The sequence below is a fragment of the Parasteatoda tepidariorum genome, chromosome X1, assembly GCF_043381705.1.
Source record: "Parasteatoda tepidariorum isolate YZ-2023 chromosome X1, CAS_Ptep_4.0, whole genome shotgun sequence".
Classification (NCBI taxonomy): Eukaryota; Metazoa; Arthropoda; class Arachnida; order Araneae; family Theridiidae; genus Parasteatoda; species Parasteatoda tepidariorum.
Window position 1 is genome coordinate 68786022 of NC_092214.1, and position 13367 is coordinate 68799388.

At 29.9% G+C, this 13367-nt stretch overlaps 1 protein-coding gene and 1 long non-coding RNA gene across 11 annotated transcripts in view; one reads left to right on the forward strand and one right to left on the reverse strand.

Annotated features, from left to right (window-relative positions):
- Positions 1-13367, forward strand: part of LOC107451031 (BAI1-associated protein 3) — a 344805-nt gene that overhangs the window by 303383 nt on the left and 28055 nt on the right. For all 4 annotated transcript variants that reach the window (XM_071187328.1, XM_071187326.1, XM_071187327.1 and 1 more), the window contains 5 exons: positions 1034-1138; positions 1562-1777; positions 3575-3643; positions 6827-6973; positions 12910-13023. In XM_071187328.1, the coding sequence (XP_071043429.1) occupies positions 1034-1138; positions 1562-1777; positions 3575-3643; positions 6827-6973; positions 12910-13023 (651 nt within the window). The remainder of the gene's footprint in view (positions 1-1033; positions 1139-1561; positions 1778-3574; positions 3644-6826; positions 6974-12909; positions 13024-13367) is intronic.
- The window catches only part of LOC107451032 (uncharacterized), a 49097-nt gene continuing 36736 nt past the window's right edge, over positions 1007-13367 (reverse strand). For 5 of the 7 annotated variants that reach the window (XR_011638150.1, XR_011638147.1, XR_011638149.1 and 2 more), the window contains one exon: positions 9365-10063. This is a non-coding gene — a long non-coding RNA (uncharacterized lncRNA). Of the gene's footprint in view, positions 1131-9364; positions 10064-13367 lie in introns of those variants that run through there. The other 2 variants (XR_011638145.1, XR_011638146.1) reach the window with 2 other exon arrangements.

Below are 13367 nucleotides of genomic sequence, written 5' to 3' on the forward strand. Positions count from 1 at the left end.
CTAATTAAAAAAGAGCAGACAATATCAATTTAAGAAGATCTGACGATTTTATAAATAAACTTATTATCAAGTGTTAAAGAACATAGCGCTATTTATCGAATAGTTTTATAATTATCTGTCATAACCCCTTATTCCCTGTAAGAAAATTTATTTTATTAATTAAATTAATTCAAAGCAAGCAACTAAAATTGAACAATAGTGAAGAATTTATTCTTTCAAAAGCATTATTGAATACAACTTTAATAAACGAAAAAGGAAAGCAACATTGCTTCCAAAACTTCGCTTATTATTTTTTAAACTAAAATTTTTAAAAAAAATTATGCATTAATGATGAATAATTCCATGTAGTCATTACTTTATGGTTAAGTTTTGTTTTTATTCGTTTATAGCTAAAAGTATAAATATGGAATTTAGAATGAATAAAAGGAAATAATCTAGATTAATGATAATTTAAGAAAAAGAAGAACACTCTAAAAGTTCATTTATATAATAAATAAAACAATTCTAATTCCAAAAAGGGATAAATAAACTTATCTATAACACGTATAGCGTCCTTCTTTAACAAATTTTTCTTTACCACCAAATGCAGTACAGTGAACCACCGTATTTAAAGATTTCTGACTACCGATTTTCTTCCTTTGAAATTACGAAGAGAAACGAAAGGTAGAAAATTTCTCCCTTGATTCTTCTCCTAGTTCATTCTCATCAGGACAAAAATTATGGTGATGTGCTCGCTCTACTTCCATTTCACCTCGCTTGCAATACAGTCAATCTAAGTCTTCTGTTTTCTTATTGTCGTTTTCATACAAACTTCATATGTGTTTCCATATTCTTCGGCTACAATGAGGGCTACGAATATTAGAGTCACCTTTCCTTTAGTGATATTACAATTCAGGTTGCTGATATTATAGTTCAACCGTGAAGCGATATTTTTGAGAGTAAATATAATTGTTTGCATAATGAATTTTATGCTGAAAAAGATCATTTTTGATTTTAAAAAAAATTTGTTTCTACATAGTTTTTTTCTCTTCAGGCCATAGTATCTGGGGTTGTGTTGTACGCCAATGCTGTTTGGAAACAACTGAGAGAAGAATGCAATGCTGCCAGTAGACGGCGAACAGCACAAGTATCTAAAAAAGTTAGTAAAATAAATACAGATACAAACATATAAAATTTTTAATATCGTGAAAATAATAAAATATTTTTTTCGTATTTCAATGTATGCATTTCTTTTGAATTGTTCAAAGGTCAAAAACTAATTTGTTGCGCATATTTTTTCTATGAATTCGTTTAAAATTATATAAATAAGCAAGTGTAATGTCTGAAGTTGAATTTAACTTTAGCTTAATTTAACTTTTTGTGGGCTATTTATGAGCTGAATTTAACTTTGAAAACATTTTTCAGACATATCACATTAGCACTTTGTTGGGTATAAATGATTTTTATGCCAATCATATTAGCTCCATTTCTGGCTATGATTTTTTGGAAACTTACATTAGCTATATTAGCTCTTTTTCAGGTAATAATGATTTTGAGACAACTCATATTGGCTCTCTTTCAGGTAATATTGAGTTTAAATAACATAGCAACCGTCTTAGAAGGTCTCCAAGCAGTTGAAGATGGTTTAAATCTACCGTCAGTATTTCGAGCTTATGGTGAAGCTGAAGGTAAAGCTAAAGCTCAAGAATGCCAAATACAAGTTGAAGAATCCCTCCACAACGCACAACGTCATGTTGAAAGAATTCAGAAAGTAGTTCTAGACAGATTTTCAGAAGAAGTAAGTATATTTTATTGAGTAAAATAGTTCTGTTTTGTTGAGCTGTTAGTTATATTCCCCAAATCAAATGATTTTAAACGATAAATGCTGAATACAGTTTAGATATATTGTTTTAGTCAAAAATTTCTAAATATCATAAGGAAATTTTCGCTAACTCTTTTCAACAGCCTAACAAGGCAGAAAAATTTACTAAAATTGTTTCTATATGAGGGAATCCTTGTCAAAATATTAGCAAAACAGTGGATTTCGTGATTTCTCCATGACAATGGACTTCTTGACAAAATTTCTCTGTAGCAGAAGATTTTTGACAAAATTTCCAAGCGAAAGAGGAATTTTCTACAAAATGTCTCCACAATAGCTCCTTTTTGACCCAATTTCTTCTGAACAGTGGATTTTAGCAAACTTTATCCTCAAAATAGAATTTTTGACGAAATTTTCCCCACAAAAATTGACTTTTTTGACATTTCTATGAAAGATAACAGAATATTTTTTTGTTAATATTTACTTATCAAGAGGTTTTATAGACAAATGTTTTATATCTCATGCTCCAAAGAGAGAGAAATAAAACAGTGGGATATTGTAAGTTATAGGTAAATATTGAGAATAGAAAGACAAATATGAGTTTGTAATAAAATTAATTACCCCTATTCCTTTGTTTTCTTTTTTCCCCTTTTGTTTTACATATTGTAACTCTTACCGTTCATTAAAAAAATTTTCTATAAAAATTTACAAAAGTCAACGTTTCTAATCGAAGTATTTTTCTTCAAACCTGAAAACTAAATATTTGTTTTCTCTTTTATATTTTATATCATATAATTAATACAGAAGTTATACAAACTAAATAATATTGCATGCATAGTAAAACTATGGATTATTTAATTAAATAGTGAAGTTACAGGAATAATTTTTAAAGTTAAACAAAGGAGTGGCGTTAATAGAGGTAAAAAAAAGTATAAGCAATTTTGTTGCCTTTTTTTGTGTGCGTAATATTATTAGTTAGAATCATTTTATTCACCATTACTTACTTCAAAATAGAAGTTAGATATGCTCAGAAGTAATACAGATTATAATAAGTTAAATTTAAAATGAGAGTAAAAATATTTTTAATACATTTGTTATATCCATATTTTCCCTACCATGCTTACATATTTTTGTTATAATATTAAATATTTTCACTGTACATTTTATCCTGTGGTCGGTCGCTGAGAAGTACTATGAGTACAGTGATCTGGAGAAAATTTCCTTCTCTTTATGATCCTTGTCGAAATTGAGGAAACGGCCTTACGAATGAGTTTTGCTGCCATCTATCCGCACGATTCTGAGTTAAGACTTACTTTCATCCTTGCACTGCTCTCCTGTCAAATGAAAAGCTCACCTTCCTGACTGACGAGTTTTGCAGCAAATGGCTGACGAGTTTGGTTTGTCCAAATGTATTTTCGCTTATAATTTTTCCTTGATTGTGGCCCCCTTTCATCCCTTAAATACTATGTGAAGCTTAATGATTTATTTTTCAGTTTAACTTTTCAACCTTCGTGCTGTAATTTTTTAGAGAAGTAAATCTTATTTTAAAAATATTATGGGCAATAAAGAATTTAAAGAGAAAAATACTTTTTGAAAATGTATACAAACATAACGACTTACGGACAATATATCTGAATGTTTATACATAAAAAATTATTAAAATATGTTTTCAATCAATATTTTTAAATAGTGTGCTTGCATTGATATCAAATATTATTTTTCAAGAGCAAAATATCACTTATTTATTACTATTTATTTCTTATCTTTCTAATATAGATGAACCCAGTAATTCGTAAACTTGTGTTCCATGTAGCATATGCTCCAGATAAATTAGAATCCAAAACGGTAACTATTCACGGTTTTTACTTATGTATCTTATGCTGGAAATAATTGATTTTTCTTTAATTGTTCAAAGAGAAAGATATCGAGGACTTTTTTTTGCTTCATTGAAAAAAGAATTTGTATACTAATTCTGACCCTAACTGATGACAATGCTGAAACAAAATATCTCCAATCATAGATGAATCGTAAAGTTCTATAGTCATCGGGCAGTACATGGGAGGTTGTCGTAGTTTTCCTTTAAGAAATGTTTGGAAACTTACTCAAAAAGTCCTCCCCAAAGGCGAACCAATTGTTTGTTGTTGATTCGAAAGTTCTTTTGTCTTCTGAGTCAGTTAAACAACGAAGTTGTATATTAATAGCTGAGAATCCAATCTATTTATAGGCTGATCAACAAATGTAAATAAAATGATATTAATGATTAAATGGGTAGGATGTTAAAATTAATGAAAATTGTGATCCTCTGGACAATCATTGGAGGTTTGTCCCATGCAAAAATTTATGTTTTCTGCATTAAATATCTTGGATCTGTTATTAAATTTTATTTGTTCTGCAAGTAACAATTTTCATTTCAAAGATCTGTTACAAAATAGTATATTCGCTTCATTTGTGTCCTGAAAAAAATATTTTTCTGACTTTTTTTTTTCTTCGACTCATTAACATTTTAGCATTTCTAATTACAAAATTAAAGGTTACAAAAAATCAAAAGTTTTTAGTCAATATCGTTAAGCATTTATGTTTTAACTGTTAGTAAACGGGAGATCGAATCAAGAGAAAGAACATACAACTGGTAAAATGTAAGATAATTTTAAAAAAACTTTGCCAACAAACGATCCCCTGAAGATCATACCGTTCGTTAAAGCGGAATCAAGTTTTTCTAATAGTTATAAAGTATAGTGTTAACAGCATTATCCAGCTCTTACTGTTGCGGTTAAAATAACTGAATTCCGTATGAATCTATTCTACTGAGCAATTCGACTCATATTGTTAGGGTTAAAATAGCAGAATGACGAATGATTTAGTTCTACTGAAATATCCAGCTCTTACTGTTACGGTTAAAATGACCGAATTCCGTATCAATCCATTCTACCAAACAATCCAGTTCGCACTGTTGCGGTTAAAATAGCAGGATGTCGAATGATTTAATTCTACTAAACTATCCAACTCTTTCTGTTACGGTTAAAATGAGAGATTGTCGTATGATTTAAATCTGCAGAACTCGCTCTTATGACTGAAGAAAGAAATCTCAGTGTTATTTATTTATCTATCTCTATCTAAAAGCGTCTTTATTCTTGCTAAAATATCGTTTCAACTCTCCTTTTAAGTTGTTTTTTTCCTGAATGGTTAGCATTTCAATAAAAAAAAAGTTGGAGTCGCTGTTTGAAAATATCGAAATCTTGTCTCTGTAACCATAAGATCTGGATAATGATTCTTAACGCTATTCTTTAGCGTATACCTTAACATATCGTTATAGAAAATTTCCTTCCATTCCCATGAATAGTATGCAGTCCAAGAGACCATTTGTTGGCAAAGTTATCCCAAGGTCAACCACGTATTCCAAGACCAAGATCTGTAATTAATAAATAGATATTTGTAATATATGTGATTTAATACAGTATATTTCGTAATATGTTACCTAATAAGAGCTGTTGTGATTTTTACTTTTCTATAATACACTCTAGCAGAAACTATAGTACCATTGTTTCCATCTAACTTCTTTTGATAATTTTGAATTGAAAGAATAAAGATATATATTCCTAAAATATCCATGCTCATTTGGGTCTTCAGAGTGTTAAAAAGTACCGTCATCATAGATAGTTGTTCGTTGTCAGCAATTCAAGTTCAGCAACAGATAAGATGAAAATTAAATTCTTATTTGAATTACTTATTTTAATTATTAGGTCAAATAAAAGTTCTTCTGACATGAAATGCAGGAATTCTTTTTTGGCTGAAAAAAATTATTGGTGTGTTTTTAAACATGGACACAGCTCGAAATACGTGTTTACAAAAATGGACAAAGCTTAAAATGCATGCCTCAGTAAACGGTGGATATTTAAGCTATTTAAAAAATATAGATATCGCATTTGATTCCGTTTTTTCCGCATTTGATTCCGTATTGTTCTTTATTTAAAGAATTAACTAATAATTCTAAATAAATTCGTAAAGTGATTATTTTTTCTTTTCTTTTTTTCGTGCATAAATTACTTTAATAAATTAGTCTTTTTTGGAAAGACTTTAAAAATTAAGTTGTTTTTACGAGGTTGCCACGAGTGTTATAAATTTATAATAGTGATATTAAATATGCGTTGTAGGAATTTAGAGTTTCAAAACTCACTTTATCTATTACAGTTCTGAATACGAGGGCATCACCTGAAAAGATAAATCTGTAATGTGCCTAGCCATCCGAAATGGATATGATTATTGTTTAAATAAGTATCAAAAAGTGAGCACATAATTCCTCGTTTAGTTAAATTTGGGTTGAAAACTGAAAAGGCGCATTACTGCAGTGCCATTTTCGTAAATACGCATTTCGAACTGTATCCATTTTCATAAAAATGCATTTCAAGCTGTGTCTACTTTTGTAAACACACATCTCGAGCTGCATCTAATTTCGTAAACACGCTTTTTGAGCTGAGTCCATTTTCATGAACATGCATTTCGAGCTGTGACTGTTCTTGCGAACAAACATTTCGATCTGCGATCATTTTTGTAAATACGCATTTTGAGCTTGTCCATTTTCTTAAACACGCCTTTCAAGCTGTGTCCATTTTCTTAAACACGCCTTTCAAGCTGTGTCCATTTTCTGAAACACGCATTTCAAGCTGTGTCCATTTTCTGAAACACGCATTTCAAGCTGTGTCCATTTTCTTAAACACTCATTTTGAGTTGTGTTCATTTCCGTCAATACGCATTTCGAGCTGTTTTCTGAATTAAAAACTCGCCAATGAAATAATGTTTTCAGAAGTGAATTATTTGTAAATAATTTACGGAAAAAAAAGGTTTGAAGTGCTTCATTCTAATAGAAATAGCGAAGCTTTGCTTAAAATAATGTTAATTAAGACATTACTGCTCTTGTTGAATATAATATATTTTGTACCTTAGAAAGTTATATCAAAAAATAGTAAAAGTAGTTCTGTATTGTATTTTGTTGAAATATTGTATAATATTATCAATTTATTATTTTTGCAGAGTGTTAAACCCTTAGTGGAGTATTTGCAGAAGTCTTTCACACAAATCCAATCGAGCTTTGTTGATGTATCTTATCAAAAAATGGTGCTTTTAATTTGGGAACAAATAATTGAGGAGCTAAAGATAACAGCGTCGTCCAATATTGGGGTAATCTTTTTTTTTTTAAAAAAATGAAAATTTTATGCTTTAGTTGTTTAATAACAATTAAGACAATTACAAATTTGGGGTTAGAACTGGAGATTTTCTGGAATTTCGGGAGCAACGCATCTACTTAAATACGGTAATGCTTTTTGTGAAATGAATGAACCACGGCACTGGCCATTATTTTGTGCTCTACTACTTCCAAACAACTACTAACATGAACACTTTAGATGGACTTTTGCATCAAGGATCAAAGGTAATTCAAAAATCTAAAAAATACATCAACTTTGACCATCAATATCTACTTGTGTTATTGAACCACAAAGGTATATATTTCTGTTACTACACGCTAATGAGTTGTACCTAAAATGAACAGCATATGTGTGGTGTACAGTGAGCCAAAAATGAGAAGAAAAACAAGCTGGCCATCCAGAATAACTTTTGACTTAATGATCGGATCTTCATGTTTGATTAGTGCGGACGATATTTTAGGATACGAAATCAGACACAAAAACGTACTTTCTCTGATTAAGCATATCTTTTTTTCGACAGATTCGGATTTTTGATCCCCAAAATATCGGGGGCAGCAGCAATCAGAGAAATATAGTCCCAATAGTTTGGTCAGGAGAGTGAAATCTTGCAAACTAAACTGCTTGTGATCTGAAGAGCTTCGATCGATTGCTTAAAAAAATACACTGATAATACTTCACTTTACTAGATAGCAATCGCATACTCATAAATAAGTCAGAATTTGCATGTTTCTATATAAAACTAACTTCTTAACTTTTTGATACATCAACTCTGGTGGGATTTCATTCGATTTAACGGAAAACATTACACCCAATATTAAATAAATAATCTTAAGAATCCAAAGTGGTAATGTATTCCATGATTAAAAACTTTAGTCGTTTCAGAAATAACAGTCGACATGTTTCAAGCGCTCAAAAAGAGGCACCCATTTTCAAAACTTGCCAGACGTAAATAAGAATAAACGAAAGTGATATGAAGCATAAAACGTTAAGTTGCTAACGAAAAATGGAAAAATAAAGGTGAGAAACAAAACTTAAAAAATCACAGTCTCCGAGAGAGGCAAATTAGTGAAGAATGCATTTCTACACGCCGTGGAGAGGTGGTGAGGAACTAATGTCGTTAGCAAGAGAATAAGTATTCATATAAATAAAACAAGATTCAAAAGCATGAAAATAAGCTTATGTGACTGGGGTGGAAATATTTTTGGCATTATAGAAATTTAATTTATGCTCAAGATTCCAACAATGAGTTAAAAGAATAAGAGTCGGAGCAAAGGCGCGGAAAACGAAAGTATCAAATGCAAAAAATCCTCTGATTATTAGAGGGATTAGAATTAGCATTTTGCAGTGCAAGTATTGTAATGTATAAAAAGAACTTCTTTTTACGTATATTCAATCACACTTTCTACTAGGCTTTACTTGAACACGTAAGATACATTTTTCAATTTAATTTTTTGCTGAATTAAATTAGATGAAATTCGAATTAATAGCATAAATAGTTTATATAAAAGTTATTAGTTTTTCATAATAAGTGAATTTCAAAAATAGTACTTTTTATACAAAAGAAATCCATTGCAACTTTTAAAATATTACCCCCTTTGACTTGAGTTTATTTTCATTTGATTAAGCAGAAAAAATACTAAGGAAATAATACCTCACTTTTCTGTAAAGCAATTTAGTTATGTAAATAAGAGCAAGTGCAATAATGTACTTTTTGAACAAAAAGCCCTTATGACTTCTAAACTATTTATCTTATAGATTCCTGTTTCGTCCAATTCAATTAGGTTTCGAAAAAATACATAGATAATAATGTCTCTCTTGTTTCGATAGCAATATCAAATACGTGACAAGTACGAAATCGTACTTTTTGTACATAAAACACTTATAACTTCTAAACTAATGGTCCTATCGTCTCGAAATTAAATCTTAATGAATCTTAATGAATTTAGCTTTTGAAAATACATCGGAAACAATACCTTACTTGACTGTTTAGAAGACATTTAATTATCCCCTTCAAATCACCCAATTTCCCTAAAAAAAAAAGGGGGGGGACATGCAAAAGAAAGTGAGGGAGTTTTCAGGTAGTCTCTATACGAGCACAATGAAGGTTTCTATGAAACAAAATCTTGAGTGACAAATTTTCCTACGAAAATGTCCGATTTTAGTGGGCTGAAAAGAAAAATCCCGACGAAGTATAAATCTTCTTAAAGAATGTAGCCAGAAGGGAAAAAATTTAGTGTTTGGATAGCATAATTAAGGCAGGCATATAGTTAACTTCAAAAAAATATTATTTTCCTGATCATGCCAGGAATTACAACAAAACAATTTTCGTTCGAAATAATTTCAAAACAAATTATTTCTTAATTTTATGTAATTCATTGACATTTAATAATTATAAATTACTTGAAGAAAATCAAACATATTTTAGTATCAAATTAAATACATCCCTTAAGACTCTGTAGGCATAACAAAATTTTCTCAAATATCAATATAAATAATTCAAAATCCAAACTGCAAAACTGTTGAAATCAGATCGCATCAAGAACTGTTGTTTATTGAATGACATTGAACAACAGAAAGATAATGTAACGTAAGCATCATGCACACCCAGTGCAATGTGAAAAACAAAACTAAAACACAGTGCTATCTTAGCGCATGAAAATGGAACTAACAATACCGCCATCTCAGACATTAGCACAATTTTTATATAGTTGATTCCTCAATCGGGAAATTGTAGCTCACATGAACGTAACATGCATAACTTACGTGAGAGGAAAGAAAAATAGCGTTGGTCTTCATAGAGTTAATTGTGACTACCTGTTATGCAAGTACGTGACTTCTAAGCGAATTTTGGAACCAATTTACAATACAATATTTTGTAATCTATACAAAAAATACAAATTTGGAATATAATTTTGGAACACAAATTTGCAATTATATTTGATCCAGTTTCCTGCAAATTCTAATCTGCCTCTGATTTGAGTGTCAATAAGCAAAGACTTTTCCTCGATTTTCTGTTCCACAGGCCGACATCAAGCAGACGATTTCCGACTGTTTGAGATGACATCTAAAATATTAAAGAAAAAAAAAATTTCATTTTAACTTACAAATAAATTACTACCAACTTTATAATCGTCAAAAAATGTGTTTGATCAATTGTTACAGGAAGTTGTTTGAGTGTGACTGCTGGCGTCATTGCGCAGTCTATAACGGCATCACAGTTTTTTATTAATTTTGTCCTTCAAATTCTGAAACACCTTGCATATAATGCTGATATTTTGCTTAACATATACAGGGTGATTCTAAAAAGATGGGGAAAATTTTAGGAGCTGATAGTACACACCCAAGCAAACAATTTTTATCAAAGAATGCAGGGTCGGAAACAAAACGCGAAACCGCTAGAGGGCGTCAAAGTTTATGTTCTTATATGAGGAAAAAACACACAAAGAACGATGAAGTTAAGTTTTAAAAGCAAATTCAATGGCATGTGATTACAATAAGTGTTCGAAACAGTGGCCGGCAGCGGCTATGCGCGCAGTACAACGGCGAAGAAAAGATAAGCGAACATTCTGAAACACACCAGGCATATCACGAACTTCCCTGCAGCGGCCGAAAGCTCTGCGACAAGTATCGCAGCGCAGTAACTCGCAACAGGAATTGAGCTTTCACGGTTGCATCAAACAACTTTCCAAATGCGCCAGCACCTTTGCGTTTTGTTTTCGACAATGCATTCTTTGATAAAAATTGTTTGCTTGGGTGTGTACTATCACTTCCTAAAATTTTGCCCATCTTTTTAGAATCACCCTGTATATTTAACAAACTACGATTTTCAAAATCAACTTATTAACGCTTAACGGTCCGGAAGTATTTCAAAAAATTCCTACCAGGCATATTTAGGATAATTATATAATAATAATTATATAACAATAATTATATAATAACAATTGTATAATAATTATATAATAATAATAATTATATATTTAAGTATAAAACACTAAAAAAATACTAAAATGATTTTTGTCCCCATATAAGCGGCTGAAAAAAGTGCTATACCGCTTATATGGCTGCATTACTCTAATAAGCATTAAAAACAAAATTTTGTTTAACTGTTTCCCAATCCAATTCGTCTAACATTACAACAAATCATAAATTTTAAAGTTCCAACTATCAGAACATTTAATTGAGTAGATATAAATATATTTTCATACATATAGATTTCATAATTACTGAAGCTTAAAGAATTTGAATAGCTACTGGTCAAATGCCGGCATTATCCTGGCTTTTACTTGGTTGGTTCATGTGAAAGTTAAAATACATTGAACTACTGCAGGATCCGGCACTTTCGGCCTACCTTTTGGCTTTAACAAGTGTCTTTTTCTTGATCTAAATTTTGTACGAATATTTAAATCGCAATAATAAAAGTTTGTTTTATAGCTATAAATTTTCTTAGCAAAGTTAGACTGATCATTAATATATATTTATTAGTGTTAATGTAATAATTGAATATTATAGAATAATATATTATAATTCTCCCTAGGAATAAAAAAGGGCTTCCTCTCAGAAAAGGGCGCTTGGAGTTTTAAAAGGGCACTCAATGAACTACGTAAAAATTTGTTAAAATGTCTAATGCTATTTAATAAATGAATTTGATTCTCAACATTTCTTTAAATTGTTTTTTTATGCTATTTTATGTGTATATTTCAAAAACTAATTCTCACTCTTTATCAAAATAAGAGGGAAATTTGTAGTTTTTAAAAAATAATTAAAGGCATGTAAAAAGACAATTGCGCAAAAAAGTAAACTTAAAAAAAATGATTAATTAATAAGCAACTTCAAAACTTTTTTCTATGCTTTAAACTGAAAAGTATGAGAAAATCAACATGTAAAGGTGTATTTTTCTTAAAAAAAAGTATTTATTTAAAAAAATAATTTTAAAATCAATTAAAAAAATTCATTAATATACCTCTCCCCGAAAAAAGAAAAACTTAACTGGTGGATTAAAATTTAACTAGTTGAGAACACCAACAAAGTAAATATTTTTAATATTAATCAGAATTAAACCTATAAACACAGATAATTTTACCAGTGTATAGTTATTATTTAAACAGTAAAGTAACTTTTTTAAATAGAGTATGAATAAAAAAGCAATATTTTTAAAGGATGGTGGCTTATTTTTACAAAAAGGGCACATTTATAGGGATCAAGGTGCAGGCAGGGAGGGTCGCTCTTCTAAAAACCTTTAGTAGAACAATGCCGTCTTTTCCAAATTTTCTTATATGATAAAATTCTGTAACCATTTCGCTCATGGGCTGCAATAGCAGCACTACTCAAAAAATAATGTTTTGAGATAAGTGGGTTTAAAGTTTTCATTGCTACTGAAAATGCATAAGAAATGCTTCAGTTTGCCTAAACGAAAATTACCTTCAAGTTGAATTATGAGTTGTGCTAGTATTACTACAGAAAAGAATGTGTATTTCCATATTTACACCTGTTCTTAGTCCAAAACGCGTGTTTTTTGAATTGTGCCACTATTGCAGCCCATGAGCGATTTGTTCTTCAAATAAAATGCATGAGACAAAATAATTTAAATTTCCTTTATTTAATTAAATTTTTTAATCTATTTTTTGTAACTGGCCCCTTTAGAGTAGTAGGGTATTTTAAGTATGATTTGCACTTTATGTCGAGAGTGGACGACATGGTTAGCGGGTTCTTAAAAGTTCTAATTCGGAAAATTTACTTATACTTATTTTACTAATGTTACCAAACACGTGCATTTAGAAAATTAATAATCAAAAAAAAGAAAGAAATGCATAATTTACACATTGACAAATCAGTTTTCCAATCAGTAAAAAGCTGCTTACACAAGTAAGTACAAGTTGTCAGCTATGCAATAATTAATATATTTTTTTTTAGAAAGAAAAAACTAGATTTTTCCAACGTTTGCACACGTGTTTGGATATTCTCTTCGATTATTTCGATCACAATGGTGAGTTTAGAAATCAAGACCTTAAAACAGATTCCTACCTAGTGAGTTTATTATCCATTTATATACATAGTTTGATTAAATTATAAGTTAAGGGGGAACAAAACTATTATAACCATTGAGGATGTGAATTATAATGTTATTGAATTATCTGCATAAGAAACTGTATTATTTAAATAATACACTAAATTGTATTTATGCTCCTTTCAATAGAAAAACAATTAGTTTTTTTCTTAGTGAAATTCAAAATTTTTGAAATTAATGCCAAAATATAGGATTAAGAGCTGTGATTATAGAGCACTATGCTTTTTTTTTAAACGACGGTTATAAAATAAAATGTATAACGTTTGTTTTTTCTATCAATTACATATTTAATATATTATTAAAT